Source organism: Dermacentor andersoni, chromosome 1 (assembly GCF_023375885.2).
Source record: "Dermacentor andersoni chromosome 1, qqDerAnde1_hic_scaffold, whole genome shotgun sequence".
NCBI lineage: Eukaryota > Metazoa > Arthropoda > Arachnida > Ixodida > Ixodidae > Dermacentor > Dermacentor andersoni.
The window spans coordinates 414457587-414479103 of NC_092814.1; the positions used below are offsets into that span (position 1 = coordinate 414457587).

Consider the following 21517-nt stretch of genomic DNA (forward strand, 5'->3'; position numbering starts at 1 on the left):
CTTACCAAGCTTTATTCCCTTATTTGCACATCGTACATGTCTCAGCAGCAAGTCATTATATGCTGGGAGTACCGGGACATAGGGGCATTGAGGGTAATATGCTGGCTGACCAAATTGCCACATCAATTGCATCACAAGATATCCATCCTACCACTGCTATACCAGCCTTAGATCTAAAGCCTTTCATCCGAAAGAAACTCAGAAGCCACTGGTAGCGCTTCTGGTATGCTGAAACCAATAATAAGCTTCACTTGATTAAGCCAAAACTAGGTTATTGGCCATCCGCAACGAAAACGCGACGAACAGATGTCCTATTCTCTCGTCTCAGAATAGGACACACATATGCCACACACAGTTTTCTGCTAACTGAAAATGAACCACCAACCTGCGGTAGATGTGGTGAAACGCTCACCATCCTCCACGCCCTCCTGGAGTGTCGGGAAGCTGAAACAAAGAGAAACACTTTCCGCTAGCATACTGGCAGCACATCCCCCTTCATCCTGTAATGTTTCTTGGTACAGAACCATCGTTTGACACCAAAGCAGTCCTAAGTTTTTTAAACGATGTTGTCTTGCATGTTGTTAGCCCTACGAATTTGTAGCACATCCTCTCTCCAGAGGATGCCGCTGCGATATTTTTTTGCAGCACATACCTTCAGGCCTTTCCCTTTCGAGGGCTCTCTTAAGGCAGTAGTGCGTCTTGCAAACATTTGGCTTCATGATCATCATTCTATCACAATGTATCTTTTGTGTTCTTAGTAGTCCTCATTAGTCATTGCCATAATTTTATTGCATGTAGCTTTTACCCACTTTACAGAGATCACTTTTAGGCCCCTTTAGAGCTTCATCACACCAACCTCTCAGAATTCATCTACCCACTGACCTGGCACTCTTTGGCCATAATTGACCCTTGTGCCATAAAACAACAAATTCATTCATTCATGTACAGTGTGATTTGAAAGTTATCACTTGAGGTGTAACAAAACTAAATTAAAATGTCCCTCTATAGCTTATTTTTGTGGGCAGGTGTAGAAGATACATCGGTTTACCTTCTCTACCCGAAGTGTCAATTCTCTTAAGATCACATCATTGTCAAGCCATAATAGTCCTATTTGTCTATAGCAGTAGAAGATGGTCATTTTGGAAATGTGTGTAGCTGTATGTGGCTGTATTGTATAGCATAAAGAACTCATTAGAATTCAATAGACAAGCTGCGTATTTGTAACCAAAAGAGCACAGCATAGGCAACAAGAGCAGACAACCATATTCACATTTCTGTTCTGCTTCGCTGTTCACTGCTTTACACAATAATCATTGCCACGTAACATTTGAAAATTTGGCCACATGTATTCATTGCGCCTTCAGAGAAAATTCATGCCTTTAGTGCTTGTCATTGTGCGTGTGTGTCGCCTGTACTAAATGTGATGGAAGCACCACATCATCATTGTGACGTCATCACTGGCAGCAGTGGCATTGCATGAGCCACATCTTTAAAAAGTTCATCGTTTACGCAGATACCCTGACCGGACACTTTTCACCCATCCCCCTCTGTCTCAAATGGCAATCTTTGTGGTGACACATCGACGTACTGCCCTCCCGGACGCTGAATCATCGCCACGTGATGAAGCTGCGACTGCGTGGATTCATCGTGGCCTGCTGACATCATCAACAAGACTACCACTGGAGGTCGCTGCCCGGAGCACCTTCCCTTTAAATAAGCACGCACCGACGCCCACCCTTCACTGGCAGCAGTGGCATTGCATGAGCCACATCTTTAAAAAGTTCATCGTTTACGCAGATACCCTGACCGGACACTTTTCACCCATCCCCCTCTGTCTCAAACGGCAATCTTTGTGGTGACACATCGACGTACTGCACTCCCGGACGCTGAATCATCGCCACGTGATGAAGCTGCGACTGCGTGGATTCATCGTGGCCTGCTGACATCATCAACAAGACTACCACTGGAGGTCGCTGCCCGGAGCACCTTCCCTTTAAATAAGCACGCACCGACGCCCACCCTTCACTGGCAGCAGTGGCATTGCATGAGCCACATCTTTAAAAAGTTCATCGTTTACGCAGATACCCTGACCGGACACTTTTCACCCATCCCCCTCTGTCTCAAACGGCAATCTTCGTGGTGACACATCGACGTACTGCCCTCCCGGACGCTGAATCATCGCCACGTGGTGAAGCTGCGACTGCGTGGATTCATCGTGGCCTGCTGACATTATCAACAAGACTACCACTGGAGGTCGCTGCCCGGAGCACCTTCCCTTTAAATAAGCACGCACCGACGCCCACCCTTCACTGGCAGCAGTGGCATTGCATGAGCCACATCTTTAAAAAGTTCATCGTTTATGCAGGTATTCTTACCAACTCTTATTTTCATTTTCTTTTCTTTTTCCATACCACTGCCACTGCTGCCACCAACTGGGTTCTCCTCCTGCTTGTGTTCGAGTTTGTATTTTATTTTTATACCATGCCAACTAATGCTGAACTCTAAAAAAAAAAATCGAGGATCTAGAGGCTAAAATTAACAGTTTAGCTAAAGACACCTCTGATAAGGTGTTCGGCAGATTCTTGCTAAAAATGAAAGATTCCGGCATTGATGTTGCGGAGTTAAAGAAGGAAGTTGAGTCCCTTCAATCAAGTGCACAACACTTGAATCAACTTGTCGAGGACTTACGTGGCCAAAATACTTCATTGGTAAATGAGAATAAAGAACTAAAATCTCAAAACTCTTCACTCACTCGCAAGGTAGAAGAACTTGAGCAATATTCACGCCTCAGCAATGTTGAGATCAAGGGCGTTCCCTGTTCCCAAGGAGAGGACTGCGTCGCAATCAGAAGGCTGGATGTTCCATATCGCCTCATGATCTAGACATTGTTCATCGCGTGCCCACACGGTCTACTGAAAAAAAAAACATCATTGCTCGTTTCTGCTCTCGAACTAAAAAATCTGACTTCATCAGTAAAGCACGTAAGGCCAAGCTTTGTGTCAGTGATCTAGGCTTCTCTAGCATTTCTAACGCACCTATCTTCGTAAACGATCATCTGACCCCATGTAACAAGGCCCTGTTTTCCAAAGCCCTAACACTGAAGAAAGAAAAGAAGTGGATGTTTCTTTGGACTGACAACTGTCAAATCAAGGCTAGATAGACTACTAACAGCAGAGTTCTGCGAATCCATGATCATTCCGACTTGACTAGAATAGACTAATACTATAGCAACCTGTGTTCATTGTCTCACAGCTTATCATGGCCTCACTCCTGGAACCTAATCAAGTTAACTCTTACATAAGTGGATTTCATTCCGTCATCCATTTTAATGCTAGAAGTCTTCGCAAACACTTTGAGGAGATTAATCATTTCCTTTTTTCATCTTCTAGCTCATTCTCATTAATTGCCTTGACTGAAACTTAGTTGTCAGACGATGACAAAAATCTTTATTGCTTCCTTAACTACAATTCAGAATATTGTAACAGATTAACTAGCAGTCGTGGTGCGGCAATATATATCTCTTCTGATCTTACTTATCGCAGACGACATGATCTACATTTACCCATCACCCGCCGTGGTTGCTCAGTGGCTATGGTGTTAGGCTGCTGAGCACGAGGTCGCGGGATCGAATCCCGGCCACGGCGGCCGCATTTCGATGGGGGCGAAATGCGAAAACACCCGTGTACTTAGATTTAGGTGCACGTTAAAGAACCCCAGGTGGTCGAAATTTCCGGAGTCCTCCACTACGACGTGCCTCATAATCAGAAAGTGGTTTTGGCATGTAAAACCCCATAATTTTTTTTAATTTACATTTACCCATCACTAATTGTGAATCTGTCTGGATTGAAATAGTTAATTGTTCTCCCTCTAATGATAACAGAGATTTCATATTTGGATGCATTTATCGCTCGCCTTCATCATCAGTCGACGGCTTTTCTTATAATCTTGATCATACTTTACATACCCTTTCACTAGAAAATAATAATGTCATTGTAATGGGTGATATCAACATTAACCTACTCAATGACACATCACCAACAGTTATTTCTTACACCAGTCTACTACAAAGCTACGGATATGAATGCTTAATTGATGTTCCTACACGACAGGTTCCTAGTGGCACAGGGACGCTAATTGATCATGTCCTATCTAACTTAATAACTTCACCAGAGGCAAAAGTTCTTGATATGGACATAACAGTTCAAATATGTTCTGGACAAAGAGAGCTTCATAACTGCCATTGCTAATATAGACTGGTCTGAAATAAAAACTTTTAATGATCCTCGGAAAGCATTTTCTAAATTTTTTACTGTAATTATATCACTTATTCATAAATTCACTTGTAAAAGGAAATGTAAAAAAACCATTGCATTCTCTCACAATCCATGGATGTCTAAAAAGTTATTAGCAGCTTTGCGTAAACGCGATAACCTGTACAAAAAAACTAAAAACCAGCCTTTTAATACCAAATTAATTGCCCAATATAAAAGGTTACGTAACTCTATAAACAACCAGTTAAAAGTGGCAAAATGATTATATCTTGAACAAAAAATCTTACAAGCCGGCAATAGCAGCAAATTGAAATGGAACATAGTCAACTCCTTTCTAAACAGGAATTCTAAACCAGAACAGCTATCAAAAATTATATACAATAACTCAAAGTATAACTCCCCTAACCAAATAGCCAACGCCTTCAGCTCCTATTTTTTTGATAATGACACACCCTCTCCTTCACAAGTAACTCAACTTGATCGTCTCCCTCACACATTTTTTCTTTTCCCCACGACGCCAGAAGAAATATATAACGTTATATGTCACCTAAAACCCACCAGTGCTGGAATAGATGAAGTTCTACCTACTACCATTAAAATGATTGCCCACCTAATTTCTGATATCATGTCTCATATTACTAATTCGATATTCAAGACTGGTGTGTTTCCTAACGAGCTTAAGCGCGGTAAAGTCATTCCAGTTCTAAAAAAAAGGTGACAGTACATTAATACATAACTACCGCCCTATTTGTATTTTACCCTTTTTCGGCAAAATTCTAGAGAAATTAATCGCATTGCGTCTAACCAGATATCTGACTAAATTTGATATTCTCTCTTCATGCCAATTTGGCTTTCGTAATGGATACTCCACAGATTTGGCACTCATACATCTAACTGACCAATTAAAAAAAATAATTGACGATGGTCTATTTGCAGGTTCAGTTTTCATTGATCTAACAAAAGCATTCGACTGCTTAAACCATATTATCCTTTTTGCTAAGCTTAAGGTTATCGGTGTTCTTGGTCCTGCGCTATCATTATTCAAAAGTTACTTATCAGACAGGGTCCAAATAGTGTCTGTGTCTAATGTCTACTCCAGAGAACAAACCACTAACATTGGCGTCCCTCAAGGATCCATCTTAGGACCACTACTGTTTTTGATTTATATCAATGACCTACCTAACTGTTTGTCCTCTACTAAGTGCATTCTGTACGCTGATGATACTACCATATTTTCCTCTGATAAACACATGTCACTTCTTATTAACAAGCTAAATACTGATCTACAAAATGTTTTAAGTTGGTGTAATGCCAACCTGTTATCTATTAATGCCACCAAGACTAAATTTGTTGTATTTTCCTCACATCAACAACATTCGGCATTCTCCCCTTTAACTTTCGGCTCACACTCCATCTCTCCCAGTCCATGCTCATCTTTTCTTGGGATTTCTCTTGACTGCAGCTTGAAATATAAAGATCACATTTCTCACATCAAAAAGAAAATGGCATACGGTATTCACGTTCTAATTAAAACTCGTCCCTTCTTTACACATAATACATTAATCTCGCTATACTACTCATTCATTCACTCTCATATTAACTACGGCATACTATGCTGGGGTAACACTTATAACACCCATTTGGCATCCCTCCAGGTAATCCAGAACCAATCCATAAGAATAATTACAAGGAGTTCACGCTTTGCTAATGGAAAATCCCTACTACATGAAAACGACATCTTAACCATTTCAGAACTCACCAAATATAATCTAGGAATTTTATTCTACAAATATATGACTAAGGAACTACCATCAATCTGCTTCTCACCTTGTGACCTAATAGCTCATAGTCACACTAGATTTGCACTCAATAATTTTCTTCTACCTAAAGTGCGAACTAACTATGGTAAACAGACTGCGGAATTTTCCGCAATATCGCTTTGAAATACTCTACCACCTATCATCAAAAATGCAAAAAAATTTATACCAATTTAAAAGAGAACTAAAATCATTCATAATAAATACTAACTAAAACTCTCCTTGTCTATTTTTTTAGTTTTTCTTTAATTTTTTAGTTTTATTCCGTTTTTTTATACTGTCTTGCTGTTAACAAGTGTTCTTATTACTCATATGCTATAAACATGTTTTGATATTACTCTTAGCTCTCATCTGTACTACTGTTGCTTTAAACATTGTATAACATCATAAGTGTCTTTAGCAGGAGGTCCCGATACAGTCTTTGACTATGGGACCTCCTTATGTATACTACGCACATGCAATTATCTGTATTTTTACTAATAAATAAATTATGAAATTAAATTAAAATTAAATCCCACGTAGCTTGTATGTAAGATTCAGTAATTCAGCTATTCAAGCTCGGCAAATTTTTTTCTACTTTTTGGGAAAGAAGGGGCTGATATGTGATATGAAAGAGTTATCAGCAGGCTTTCATTCCAAATTTAAGCTGCTTTAGGCATATGAATACAAATGGCATGTTCCATCCATGAGTGGACACCCCTCCGAGTGGCAGACCACTGTAAAAGCGAGTGCTGCATTTGTTTTCCAGGTGAATGAATGTTCTTGCTTCTTTTAGTGGATTGAAAAGGCATTCGTGAGACCTTTTTAAAAATGAGAGGTACTTTGCACGCATCAGCAGGTCGCATTTCAACTTGTATGTCTTCAGTAATCATTGTTTGAATATTAAGTGTCCCCTTTTATGTCGACAGCCCTGTATGTGCATTCACAGTGTATGAGAATGTGGTTTGAGGGGAGCAAGTTTGTTACCAGAGGGGAACAGACAGAGGTCCAATGCAAATGTGCCTTGATCGTGTTATTTATTTCTACTTTCATTATTTCTTGATTAAGCTTGTTTTGTAGTTCCTGACAAGCATGTGCTTTAGCGACCAGAGTACATTTTGCCAACAGGAATACACCACAGAATATCGTGTGCATATTTGTTAGCAGTATCAGCAGTGCCTCACAAACAAGCCCATCAGTCGTCCTTAAGCAGGATTCTTATAAACGTCAAGAATGCATTGAAAACACGGGGAATGCGGGAGATGGAAATTCAAGACGATGAGCAAAACATGAACAAGGTCAAAGCAGGAGCCAACGTTTCGACAAGTGAACTTGTCTTCTTCAAGGCAACGTATGCTTTGAGACATTTGAATGTGTCTGTGACCATCTGAGCCTTGCTCTGATGGAGAAGACTGCAGATTATGGAAAGACTTTTATGCATACTTTGACCTGATTGTCTCTTTTGGGGGCAAGAGGGTTAAACATACTCATAGTTCTTCCTGGTGTTACATTTTTGTGCAAGCTCTCGGCGCTGTGACTGAGGCTTGAGGTTAAGTGCTGTTGCAGACACGGTAGGGGTGGAGATGGCCAGCATCAAAATATTGCTTGCAACATTGCGAACGTTGGGTATTTGAGGATAGCTCGCACCTTCTCTTTGCATGGCAGAACACTACCCTTGTCGATTGTAAAGCCCAATAGGGAAATGTGTCAGCTATTTGTGCTTTCTTCAGGTTTATAGTCAACCTGGCAGCACACAACCTTTCGAGGACGTCCTCCAGGTGTTGGAGCTGCTCCTTGAACTTTCAAGAGAAGATGACAATGTCATCAAGGTATGCCAGCGCGTAGCACCACTTAGCATCCCCCAGGATGCGGTCAATCAATCTCTGGAATGTAGCTGCAGCTCCAGAGCAGCCAAATGGCATACAGGTAAACTGGTGAAGGCCTCGGTAAAAGGTGAACTCAGTTTTCTCCGCATAGCCGGCGACATCTGAACCTGCAGGTGGCCGCGGCTAGGATCCGGGGGTGGTGAAGTAGCACGCATCGCCTAGATTAGCCACGATTGAGTCCATGTTAGGGATAGGATAAGCATCCTTTCTCGTCACCTTGACCTCGTTCAGCCTCCGGTAGTCCACACAGAGTCGATAAGAGCCGTCTCTTTGGGGACCATTACCATCGGTGAACCCCAGGGACTGTTTGAGCGCTGGACAATACCGGTCTTAATAAGCTCATCCAATGCCTGGTCGATTGCCTTCCTCTTGACTACACTAACAGGGCGAGGATTGCATTTCCACGGCAGTGCATCGCCTGGGTCGATCCGATGCCGCACAAGAGAAGTGCAACCTGGTCGTTCAGTGAACATCTCGCTGAAACGAGTCAGCAGCGATGACAGGTGAGCAGTCCGAGCTGCTGCTTAACGGGGTGGTCGCCGGGTAGCCAGCACCTTGACCGCCAGGGCAGCGCACTGCTCGTGAGAAAGTAGTTGGCACTGACCGTTTTCCGCCTTGCCGGCCAAGAGGCCAGTATTGGCAGCGGAGTGAGGGACATGAGCCAAGGTGTCATCGCTAGGTCTCCTCTCCTCCTGCTTTCGCATGGAATCCGGCATCTGAAGGGCCGCCGCGGCCAGCGGGAGTGTAGTAAAGGGTTGCAGGGGGTCAGAAGGCCCTACCCTGCAGCCTCCACTTGTGACGTCAATCACAATACCCGTGCATGCGAGAAAGTCGCGTCCGAGAATCATGGGCACGGAAAGACCCGGGAGATGCACAAAGCGCTGATGGCTCACGCTATTCTCCCAGCGCACAACCAACCGCACAGAGCCGCACGACGTAGCTGTGCCGCTCTTGAGGTGGAAGGCGGTGTCCCAGCCTCTAATGCGGACAGACCGCCGGCGCAATTTAGCCATAACCTCCTCACCGAACAGTGAGACCGAAGCCCCGCTATCCAGCAGTGCCGCAAACTGTCGACCAGCGATCGTAAGGGTGATAAAAGGCACCGACGGGGGGGAAGGGTCAGTTCTAGTGTGACACACCATTGGAAATAGAGGTTGCGTTCACTACCATGCGCTCCTGCTGTTGTTGCGGCGAGGGGAAACTCACTGGTGGCTCACGACGTTTCCAGACGGGTGAGGAGGCTCTTGCGTCGGGCGGTGCACTTTGTGTGTTCGGGCAGTATGGCCGTGTTCATGATAATGGTAGCAGACACAACTCGATCTGACTGAGGATGCCTGGGTGCATCTCGAGTGCTAGGTAGCTTCCGTTCGCTAGCCAAAGGGGCACCGCGATCGGATTTCCCCTCGTGCGCCATGGCACGGGGTTTGCATACTCATTGGTCGTGCGGGGCAGAACAGCGCGCCCGGCATGGGACTATGGGTCAGTATGCGAGTATGAGCGCGGTCGGAAAAGTCATGCGCATCTTGGTGTTCTCTCGTGGCCGAGGCCGCTTCGTATTTCGGGGAGTTATGAGATGACTTGTCACCACCATCCCACGCACAACGAGGTTTGAGAGGGGCAAGCGGCAATGACAGCGAGCGGCGATGACGGCGGGCGGTAGGCTCTTGCTGCCAGTATGTCGCCCTGAATCTGCTTCGCATCGGAGGCCAATTCATTTAGGTCTAAATAATGGGCTCTCCGAAGGTAAGCGGCGAAGGTTGGATGGGCTTGACGAATAGCCCGCTCCACCTTCTCGGTATCAGATGCCAAAGGGTCGGCAAGAAGATAGAGCTCCTGCATAGCCCTGACATACTCGAGCAGAGATTCGTCGACGCGTTGGGTGCGAAGCTCTAGCTTGCGACACATGCGGCGCTCATATTCAGGAAGGAGGAATTTACAGCGGAAAAGCGTCCTAAACTCCTCCATCGAACGAGCTTGGGGGCCGACAAGTCTGTACCGCTGTGCCACGTGGGTTGTTAGTGAGACGGGCAATACAGTGCCTAGCAACATGCTATCGTCCAGCCGCATTGCTTGTTGATGGTGGTGCAGTGCCTCGAAGTTCTCCGTAGCACTCATGCGGTCCGAATAACCGCCATACTCTGGGAGAGGTGCCCGTAGGCCACTTGGCATGCCTGGCTGAGGGGATTGGAGGTCTGCCTTTAGAGCACTAGGCTTCGAGCGCGCCGCTTCCATCAGGACTTGGAGAAGCTTTGCGGCTGCGGTGTGCAGCGGCGGTTGCTCTGGGCCAGGCATGGCGGCCTGTGAAGGGCCAACCTGCGCCTGTTCTCCCAAATGCCCGCCCGACCCTGAGGGGCCAGTAAACGGCATAGAGGAGAGCTCAGTTGCCGCTCCAACAGGTGCAGGTGGCCTCGCACTACTGGCGAACGGATTGACAGCGGAGCGGGGAGGCTCACGCGCATCGAAAATGTCGCCCAGCTGCGCATGAGGTAAGCGGTAGTTGCAAAACGCGGCGATGTTGTCGGCTGAGCGGGGTGGCTCGCGCTCGACATTACCTACCAGCTGCGCTTGGGACAAGGAGATGCCAGCGAGCAATTATGCACCAACAGCGAGCAATTATGCACCAACAGCGAGCAATTATGCACCGAAAGCGAGGCAGGGAGGTTCCGCTGCGGCGCACCAGACATCGAACTTCATTCGGGACAAAGAGGGGCCAGCGGGTGAACTCGCGCCTACGCAGAGCAGGGAGTCTGCTCCATGGTGAATTCATCCGAGAAAGGCGCTCAGGACAAAGAGAGGCCGGCGCCTTTTTATTTTTACATTTTATTTTAAGTGAGCACAGCCCTGAACAACAGTCCGCGAACGAATTTCTCGTTATGCTAGTGCTATAAAAAAAATTAATTGATTTTCGTTCTTTTTCATGGCATTGTCCATAGTAAAAAAATAGGTTGAGGAGTCTGTCGTGTATGGTTGCGTCACTTTGCATAGAAGCCTGAGTGCAGTTCGAGGTTTCAGTGAGTAGCCATAAGTCTGCCTCATGTAAGGTCCACACCCGGTAAAATTGTTTTTTTATAAAAGTGCGTGCCTTGCATAAGTAAGTGCAGTGCATCCCTGGAATGGAACCATCAACCTAACAGACTTGCGTAAATAAGGCTATAGCAAGGAAGACAAGGGTGTCTTCTTTGCTGTCATGCTGTCTCAGTTGGTGCATTTTTAATGATACAGTTGAACCCACTTATAATCGTACTGATTTTAGCAATATATTGTCGCGGTACGATGTGGAGAGAAGACAGGGAGACATTGTTCAAGAACAACAGGACAACCTGTTCAAAAACAAAACAGAACAGAGGCATGTCTTCTTCGTCCTCACCAAATCTCAGCCACCCACTAGACGGAGTCCGTTAATGCCCCCATCGTCGGTGTCTTCTGCATAGAATACATGCGTCATTTGTCCCTCCCTAAAAGAGCAACGCCCCGATGCTAAACCAGAGATGTCACTCACGGAAGTAAGGATCTCTGGCATAGTTATTCGCTCACATACGGCTTCATGTGGACAACGTGCACAAGTTCAGGACAGTATGTGCATCACCGCATACAATTGGGACTATCAGGAATGACCTCGTACGTGCACCACTGAGGTGCCGCAATACCAGATAAGGTCCGAAGTATCACCTTAAGTTTCTTGGAGAGGCCTCATTTCCGTATGGGTGTCCAAACCCACACTCTGTCCCTGACTTCATAGCTTACTATTCTACGGTGAAGATCATAGCGGCCCGCGTCGTAGTCTTGCTGCCGGCAGATCCGCAAGCGCGCGAGTTGCCGAGCCTCTTCTGCACATTGTGTAAACACATCGGCTTCCGTGTCAGTGTCGTCAAAGTCGTGGGGAAGCATCGCGTCTAACATTGTTCGTACATCCCGTCCGTGAACAAGGGTGAACGAAGTCATGCGCATTGTCTCTTGTTTTGCCGTGTTGTATGCAAAGGTGGTCTAAGGTAGGATGTCGCCCCAATTTTTCTGTTCATCATCCACGTACATGGCGAGCATGTCTTCAATTGTTTTGTTTAGGCGTTCTGTTAATCTGTTGGTTTGTGGATGGTAGGCAGTTGACTTCCGATGAGACGTTCCACTTAGCAGCAAGACGTGATCTAACAGTGCAGCCGTGAATGCGGTTCCTCGGTCTGTTATTACGATGGTTGGTGCACCGTGTCGCAACACAACATGCTCAATGAAAAAGCGCGCCCCCTCGGCTGCTGTACTTCTCTAGATTGCCTTTGTTTCAGCATAACGTGTGAGATAGTCAGTTGCGACGATAACAAAGCGATTCCCTGCAGTAGAAGGAGGAATTGGGCCCAATATATCCATTCCGATTTCGTCAAATGGTCTTCAAGGAACCTGGACGGGTTGTAGGAGGCCGGCTGGTTTCGATGGAGGCGACTTGCGCCTCTGGCAGTCGAGGCAAGTGCGAACGTGATGTTTCACGGTGGTGGTAAGTCTCGGCCAGTAGTACCTCTGCTGCACTCTGGCCAGCGTTCTCGTGTAGCCTAAGTAACCAAAAGTCATCTCGTTGTGACAGGCTTGAAGTACTTCCGTATGAAGAGCTGCAGGAATGACGAGAAGATAGGGGGACCCGGTCGAAGAAAAGTTTCTTTTGTAAAGGACTTTGGCTCGCAAACAAAATAACAACAGTCCTCTTGCGAAAACTCTAGGGGGTTTCGCAGATCTTCCCTCTAAGTAATTGATGAGTTCAAGCAACTCAGGGTCGTTCCGTTGTTGCGTGATGGCGGATGTGTCCAGAACACAAAGCAATGCTAAGTCTTCTTTCTTGGGTAGAGCAGGTGACTCTATCAGCGATCGAGACAGGCAGTCAGCATCCATATGCCGTTTCCCCGACTTGTACATGACAGTCATGTCAAACTCTTGCAGCCTTAGGCTCCAACGTGCCAGTCGTCCAGAAGGATCTTTAAGGTTTGTCAACCAACAGAGTGAATGGTGGTCGCTGATAACTGTAAAGTGGCGGCCATACAAATATGGGCGAAATTTCATAACCGCCCATACCACGGCGAGGCATTCTTTCTCAGTTGTGGAGTAATTAGCCTCTGTGCGTGAGGGTGTTCTACTTGCATAGGCAAGCACTCTTTCTGTGTCCTCCTGCCGCTGCACAAGAACAGCTCCCAAGCCAACATTGCTGGCATCAGTGTGGAGCAATGTAGGAGCGGTCTCATCAAAGTGAGCAAGCACTGGAGGTGCCTGGAGACACTGCCACAAGTTGTTGATTGCACCTTGCTCTTCGTCGCCCCATACAAAAGCAACGTCGTCTCTCGTGAGGCGAGTTGACGGCGATGCAATGCTAGCAAAGTGTGCAATAAACCGACGGTAATAGGCACAGAGGCCGAGGAAGCGCCTGACAGCCTTTTTATCGGATGGTACGGGAAACTGTGCGACAGCAGCAATTTTTCAGGATCTGGGCGGACACCTGCGTGGCTGACATGACCAAGAAACTGTAATTCCACAAAGCCAAAGTGGCACTTCTCCGGTTTCAGGGTAAGGCCGGCAGACTGGATGGACTGCAGAACCGCTTCAAGCCGTTCGCGGTGTTCTTCAAATGTTGCAGAGAACACGAGGATGTCATCGAAGTACACTAAGCAGGTTTTCCATTTCAGGCCTGAAAGCACAGTGTCCATGAGGCGCTGGAACGTAGCAGGGCAGAGGACAAGCCGAAAGGCAAGACCTTAAATTCGTATAGGCCATCTGGTGTCACAAAAGCAGTTTTCTCACGGTCTCTCAGGTCTACCTCAATTTGCCAATATCCGCTTTTTAAGTCCATTGAAGAGAAGTAATGTGCGTGTCGAAGCCTGTCGAGTGAATCGTCTATATAGGGAAGCGGGTACACGTCTTTCTTTGTCACCTGATTTAGTTTTCGGTAGTCCACACAGAAACGCAAGCTGCCATCTTTTTTCTTGACTAGAAATACAGGAGATGCCCAGGGACTCATTGATGGTTGAATCACGTTGTCTTCAAGCATTTTTGTTACTTGTTGTATGGCTTCACGTTCTCTGGGAGCAACATGATAAGGATTTTGGTGAATTCGTCTTGCCGTATCGTCTGTAATTATTCGATGCTTCGTTAGAGATGTCCGACCGACGCTGGACGTCGACGCAAAGCAGTCGTTGAATTTGGCCAGTAGCGTAAGAAGCCGTTCTCGTTCGTGCAGCGACAAAGCAGTGCTGACGTCAAGTACAGGAGCTGGGTCTTGCGTAGGCGCTTCTTCGTGTAGTGAACAGCAGCCGCGAACATCCGCAACACCGTCAAAGTAAGCCACAGCCGTGCCCTTTAGAAGGTGCCGTCGCTCTGTGCTAAAATTTGTTAGTAATAGGTTCGTGCACCCTTCGGTGACATTTACGATTCTTCGTGCGACCGAGATACCATGAGTGAACAACAACGTGGTTATTTGGTCGGCAACGCCTTCGCAATGAAACCGTACATCACATGCTACCGAAACAAGGGTACATGATCGAGGTGGGATGACGTCGTCTTCTGTTAGTCAAAAGGAGTGGTGTTGCGGCGATAAGCAATGTACTAAACCAGGGCTCTTATAAAACGTCACCTAATGATCCGGTATGTTAATTACGGCGCCACATTCTTTCAGGAAATCTATTACAATAATCAAATCTTTACAGCACACAGGAAGAACGATGAAAGCGGCCACGAAAGAAGAATCCCTGATGTTAATTCTAGCAGTACATCTTCCAGTAGGCACCAGTAATTGGCCGCCTGCCGTCCTTATTTGAGGTCCCGTCCATGGCGTCCTTACTTTCTTCAGGCGGCAGACGAGTTCCTGACTAATTATAGAGAAGTCGGCACCAGTGTCGACTAACGCTGTCACCGGCTGCCCATCCACGAAAACATCAATGTCGGTGCTCACAATCTCTTCGGTGTTTATCGGCTTAACAGCATTCTGCAGCGGGAGGGTTGAGGCTTTTTATTTTCTTGCGGCGGGCCTGCAACCTTGCTCCCAGAGGTCGCTGCCTTCAGTTGCCCCGGCATGGGCTGGGCGACCTTCGTTGTCGGAGGTCAGCAAAAGTACATCCAGTAGGTGAAGCCATTTGACAGGAAGGGATTGGAGAGCACGACCGATGGCCGAATTCGGACCCATCATTGGGCATAGATTCGTCATTCTGGTGCGCTATTCGAGGTCCCCGAAAAGCAGCGTCATGGCATCGTAGCATGGAATCATCATTTGCACGTCAACCATAGGACCATGAACGCTGAGGTCTAAATGATGTGTCGCGATGCCATCAATGACGCGAAATATGGCCGGCGCCTCCGCAGTGAAAACAGAGTGGTCGCCTATCTACGGTGCACCGTACGTCGGTTCTCCGAAATTGCGGCTGTCCTGTAGCGTCGTTTTGCGGCATTGACCAAGGCGCGGCGAATGACAGCTGGTGGTGTGACTGCAGCGACATAACGGGTGCGCACCTCAAAGCCTCCTCTTGCAGCGGCGACCATGGAGCAGCTGTCGGAGGCTGGTGGTATGGCGGTGTGGTTGTGACGGGTGGCAGACATCTGAAAGCAGCGGCGTAACTCATGGGACGCTGGTGCCTTGAAGATCGGCTGCCGGGAACGCCTGCCTGATTTCGTCGTGGACCACTTCGGCGATTGATGCTATGGGTCTATCCAATGTTGGTGTCAGAATCTTTTGCACTTCCTCATTGACAAGCTCTCTGATCAATTCATGCAAGGGGTTCTAATACTCGGCAGTCCCTGCGGTGGCATTGATTGTAGTGCTGGTGGACAGTCGATCGTACTGCCTGCACTGTTGATGAAGGGCCCGCTCAATAGCCGTAGCCTCTTTGATAAAGTCAGCGACGGTGACTGGTGGATTCCACACAAGTCCCGTGAACAACTGCTCTTTTACACCTCGCATAAGGTAGTGCAACTTCATATCTTCGGTCATGTTCGGGTCGGCTCTACAAAAGAGGCGGGCCATGTCCTCGGTGAACATTGTGACCGACTCATTAGGTTGTTGCACCCGTAGCTCCATCATCTGCTGGGTGCGGTCGCGTCGGTCAGCACTTGCAAAAGTGTCTGTGATCTTCTGCTGAAAGTCATTCCATGTCGTTAGGCTAGCCTCACGTTTCTCGTACCAAGTACGGCCACTGTCGTCAAGGGCGAAATAGACGTGGGAGAGCTTTTGCTGCTCAGTCCACTGGTTAATCTGTGCGACACGTTCATACTTGTCAAGGCAGTCTTCGATGTTTTCGAAGACTGCACCGTGATAGCGATCGGGAACCAGTGGATGCAGAACGGTTACCTGTTGTGGACTGGGAAACCGGCTGCTTTGGGGTGCTTGCAGGGGGCTTGTTTCGGCCATTGCGAGATGTGTGCAGCTCCGGGAGAGAGGTGGTTGAAGAGGGGAGAACTCCGGGGCAAGGCCTAGCAGTCAACGACTAAAGCGATGCACGGTGTCGTAACTGGTGACAATGGGTCCAGGCTAGATGAAAGACTCCCAGAAGGACTCCAGAGCATCAGGCGAGCTCAGTACCCCGCACCTCCACCTGTGTCGCGGTACAACGCGGAAAGAAGACAAGGAGACGTTGTTCAAGAACAACAGGACAACCTGTTCAAAAACAAAACAAACAGAGTCACGTCTTCTTTGTCCTCGCCCGATCTCAGCCACCCACTAGACGGAGTCCGTTAATGCCCCCATCGTCGTTGTCTTCTGCATAGAATACATGCATCAATATCGGTTATAACAATGAGAAGCTGCTGCACTGTCAACTTCTGTATGTTTTCTATGGTGAAGTAACACGCTTACTACAATGCCCCCATGCCACATTGTCGTTTATAATAATGAAGCCTGGCTGCTGGATGTCTGTGCCGAAAGGTTTTGGAATGCGAAATTCTTGAAAAGAAAAAAAGAAAGAGAAATTCGAGCCCCGGCACGCTGCCGTGTGCTGTTTTCCAGCCTTCTCTGCATCAACAGCCTCGTGCGCATCTCTCCTGTCACTTGCCTTGTCACTTGCCACCCGTGACCCCGCTTTGCAGTAGTTATAGCAGTGCCATAGCACAGCCGCAGCTTGTTGCACACAATCAAGACCATGCAGAAAGCAGAGTAAAGCAGTTATAAGAGTTAACAGAATCAGCAGCTGGATGAAGGAAGGTGGTGGGGAGGGGCACTGGGCCTCCCTGCCATTATAGTTTTTCTCGCAACAGCTCTGCCATCCTCCCACCTTGATTTTTTTTCGTCCAACCCGGTTATAACAGTTATCAGTTATAACAGTGGAATTCTCGTGGCACTTGAATATTCTTCTAAGTGGGTTCGACTGTAAACAGGAACCAACAATGTCCCACACACTCGCCTTGGCACCCTGCTGCTAAGCACAATGTATCAGCGATAGGGGTGGAAAGCACTATGTACAAGGCATGATTGAAACTAATTTGCAGCCATACCCAGTGAATTGCTTTGGGAATAATTTTAATTTAATTTTTCAGCATCCCTCAGGCATTATGACAATCACTGACAATTTAAGTTTTGTGAAAGGTTTCCTAGCAGCGTACAATTACAAGCAGTTTTATATCTGTTAAGGAAACCCGCTGTATATTGTTATTTTGTATAATCATGAGCTCTGTAATACTGTGTTTCCTTGTTGGTAAGATTCTGCTTATCTGAAAGACTTCTTCCTTGCAAGCAAGCTGTTGTGCTTTTACTGGTGCAGAAAAACTAGCAGAGGCGACGCGAAAGTTCAGCAACCTCAAGTCCGAGCTGAACAACTACATCAGCAAGCTGGAGTCGCATCGGCTGAGTAGCAATGTGGCTGCCGCAGGAGGGGGCCGACTGGGTCTGATGCGGGCCTTCGACCGGCAGGCACAGGAGGTCAAGATCCACACACGCAAGATTCATGACCTGAAGCTGGCCTTCAGTGAGTTCTACCTCAGCCTCATCCTCCTGCAGAACTACCAGAACCTCAACTTCACCGGCTTCCGAAAGATCCTCAAGAAGCACGACAAGGTGAGCAGCTTTTAACAGAGGCAGCCGTTATAAAAGAAAGAGGGACAATGCCCTATAATTTTTAAGAATTGAATTGCCTGTTGGTTTCTCAGACCCTGAAAATTGCATACATATGCACTACTTGTCACAGACAAAGTGCAGTGATTACCGTATATACTCGCATAATAAACACACTTTTTTCCCAGTATACTGGAGCAAAGTTGGGGGTGCATTCATTATGCAGGGCAAATTTCATGGAGACATTTCTGAAACAGCAAAAATTAAAAAGTAAGATGGTAATGATTTGGAACATGCATAAAATAATTTATCTTTGCAGTAAAAATACATGTGTACCATTTGCAAATCATAACTTCACTGAGCATTGGAACCACCAGGCCTGCCGTTCAGGCCACTGGCTGCTTCATCCATATCGTGGTTCCACCATAGAGCAAAGAAACAATGCGTCAGCCGTGCAAAGTCGGCGTGGCCTTGGCCAATCACGCGCGGTGAAACTGAATGCGTGCTCCCAAGAGCGATCTCCAATCGTGTCCTAGCTCGTCCTTGCAGTGGCCGCTATCGGAAGCATCACGTTGAAACGCGCACCTGTTTCGACAAACATGCTGTGTGCGTCTTTCCTCGACCGTCATGCACATCGGCATGTCAAAGTTTATCGGTGTCTGATCAGCGTTTCTGTTTTGTGAGCAGATAAACTCTATTTCCCGCAGCAGGCGTATAACTCTACTTAAGGCTCATCACACACATCGAAACCCAAGCCAGGCAGAGTAGCGAGCCACATACATGCGAATTCGACACTGTGCCCTACTATGACCAGTATGCTGATCAAGTGCCGGCCACCCCTTCTTCACGTTTACTCTCCCGTGCGCCGCACCCGGCCGCGCATCCCGCATGCATGCTCTCCTATTACGTCAGCATAAAGTATGTAAGCTGTGTATGTAGCAGAGAGCCAGTTACACTACTTTCTCCCTCGAATCTGCAAGAAGCCTTTGCACCGGCACTGGTGGAAAGGGTGCATTAAGCATTAAGTGTGCTTGCTTTAAGCACATGTGCGAGATTCAAGGATTGTAGTCTCTCCAAAAAACTGCTGCACGGTCATTCAACCGTGGGACTGCACAGTAGCAAAGTTGGTGGTGTGTTCATTACGTGAGTAAATACGATATTTGGACCAGCAGCAGAAATTAATTCAGTAACTTGATGAGTGAGAGAAGCCGGTATGCACTTGCTGTCGCTGTGTGCTGAATGAGACAGACTAGATGACTGCAGCTTGACTGTTAAAGGGGGGGGACGCGGCCTTTGAAAACCGAAATATTGCGAAAAAGTTATTTTTAGAAAACCACATATTCCGGCAGTATGTCTTATACCCCTGTCACACTGGGTGTTTTAATGTCATTCGAACCGAATGGCATTAGCATCGAATGACATTATCCGGTTGCTACACAGCGATATTTAATGCCATTAGCACCGAATGACTTCCGCAATCGAATGAGTTCGAGAAACTCATTCGGCTTCGCGCTCGGAGCGAATGTGTACTCTCAACCCCAGAAACTAAGCAAAACAGGACACAGTATTTGCAAATTGAAAACCGTACTCGTGTAGAAATAATAACGTTTGCGTGTTTTAATGGTTTTGTTACTTTAATAAAGAGACAAAATATGTGCGGCCGGCTGTGGCAAAATGTTGTTACTCTCCAGCTCAGCAGCGTCTGGCCGCCGCCCATGCCGCCGCCACTCTGCTCGTCGGCCATAGAACGTCTAATCGCTTCCTCCGATTATTACGCCTTCTCGTAATGCAAAGTACGCAGCAACTAGTAATCGCTTCACCTACTGCAACTTAGCGTCGTCGTCCAGCATCGTCATGTCAGCCATTTTGTTTGTTTTCAATTTATCGGCTACTCAGGTGGCTAAGCCTTGTTTTGGCTTATAGTGGCCACATGGTCTCAAATAGAACTTTTTTTTATAGGCATTACTAAAATATATTTTTTTTTTCAGTGAAGTGACGTCCCAAAAATACATTTAAATATATGGATTGCTTATGCAAGTACTTTATACCTACCTTGTTCTACTTTCGGTGCCACGTATTTTTTGGAATTATCGCCATTGATATCGCCACCGAATGACATTAATTTTTCGAGTGTAGCACCTCCGCGGGCAAATGACATTCGTTGCACCGAATGCCATTCGATTCGAATGACATTAAAACTCCCAGTGTGACAGGGGTATTAGACTACCATTTCTGTAAATATCGTCTAATTCATCGCAAAACTATTTCAAATAAAGTTTATAACGAGCCATGGCAGCCCTCAAGCGGCGAGCAAGCGCTCAAAATACCCCTACTTAGCGTGAATGCCATTTCTCCACCACTCCCCCGAGCGCTGCCATTTTGGTGTTGTTTTGTTCGTGCATTCTTGTGCTTTTTTTTTCCCCGCCTTCTGCGGCGGCGGCAGCGTGGGAGAGGCGTAAATTGCTCATGATTGGAGGGCTCGCGAGAGGTTTCAAGTTTTCCGTGGCTGAGACGCGAAGTTGAGATTGGGCGAAGAGTGGCGCTCCTCAAGGACACGGGGGAGCCCGCAACTCCCATTGGCTGCTGCGTGCGATGGTGTAGTGGTCTCCTGCATAATGTGTCCAGCCGTCGTTTGCTTTGGCTCCTCCATCGCCGGCACCCTTTGTGTGTTCCGCTTGCCATCATCTATCTTTGCAGCCATTCGCATATTCTCCAAGTTTTTACCGTCTTTACGAAACCGTTGTTGCATTCAGCCTGCCGATTGTTGTGAGGTTGGCCACGATGTCCCCAAAGAAACTCGAGACGCTACACGCTTTCGGTGCAAGGACTCGTTCTATGAAGCTCGCCCGCGTGGCGAAGCTCGCCGTTCTTTTGCGTGCCGATGATGATCGCATCAATGGTTCCTGTGATGCAGCTTCTGCTTCATCTACGCAAAAGCGTGGTTGCGTCGACGCTTCTAGCAACGTGACTGCTGCTCCACCGGTGCAAGAATTTGTCGTAACGAGTGCACCTGGTGTTTCATGCTCATCAACAGCGGCTTCCACATCCTCTTTCATCTGCCTCAGACAGTGCGATCGCGTCGTCCACTGTGCACTTGAAAACACGTTTCCTGACGTGTGAGTAGAAAGAGGCTTAGAACGACAGAAAGCTGGGCTAGTTGGTAAGGATTCATTATGCAAAAAAAGGTGAGGCGTGCAGACAGGACACAAGAGAAGTGGACAGCGTTCGTGTTGTCCACTTCTCTTGTGTCCTGTCTGCACGCCTCACCTTTTTTGCATAGTGAGGAGAAAGAGGCGGTGGATAAAAATGCGCTGCTGTGCAACGAGCACTTGGTGCTGTGTCATCGATGGAGCGAAAATTTCAAGCAATGGAGCATGATCCTGAAGCTGCCATGGCTACAAGTGAAGGTGAAAAATCTCTGCTTGTGCAAATGGGATACCCTAGGCAACCTGCTATCCGGGACCCTGTGCCAGCGGTGCTTTGCGACTGGGATGGAGGTTGAAGGAGACACCCAACTTGGACTTGCAACAAAGCTTGAGCTGCTATGTTTACATTGTGGAG

General features: G+C 47.0%; 1 protein-coding gene across 3 annotated transcripts in view; it reads left to right on the plus strand.

Annotated features, from left to right (window-relative positions):
• The window catches only part of LOC126518482 (solute carrier family 53 member 1), a 400674-nt gene that overhangs the window by 57720 nt on the left and 321437 nt on the right, over positions 1-21517 (plus strand). For all 3 annotated transcript variants that reach the window (XM_055065054.2, XM_055065055.2, XM_050168268.3), the window contains exon 4: positions 17667-17959. In XM_055065054.2, the coding sequence (XP_054921029.1) occupies positions 17667-17959 (293 nt within the window). The remainder of the gene's footprint in view (positions 1-17666; positions 17960-21517) is intronic.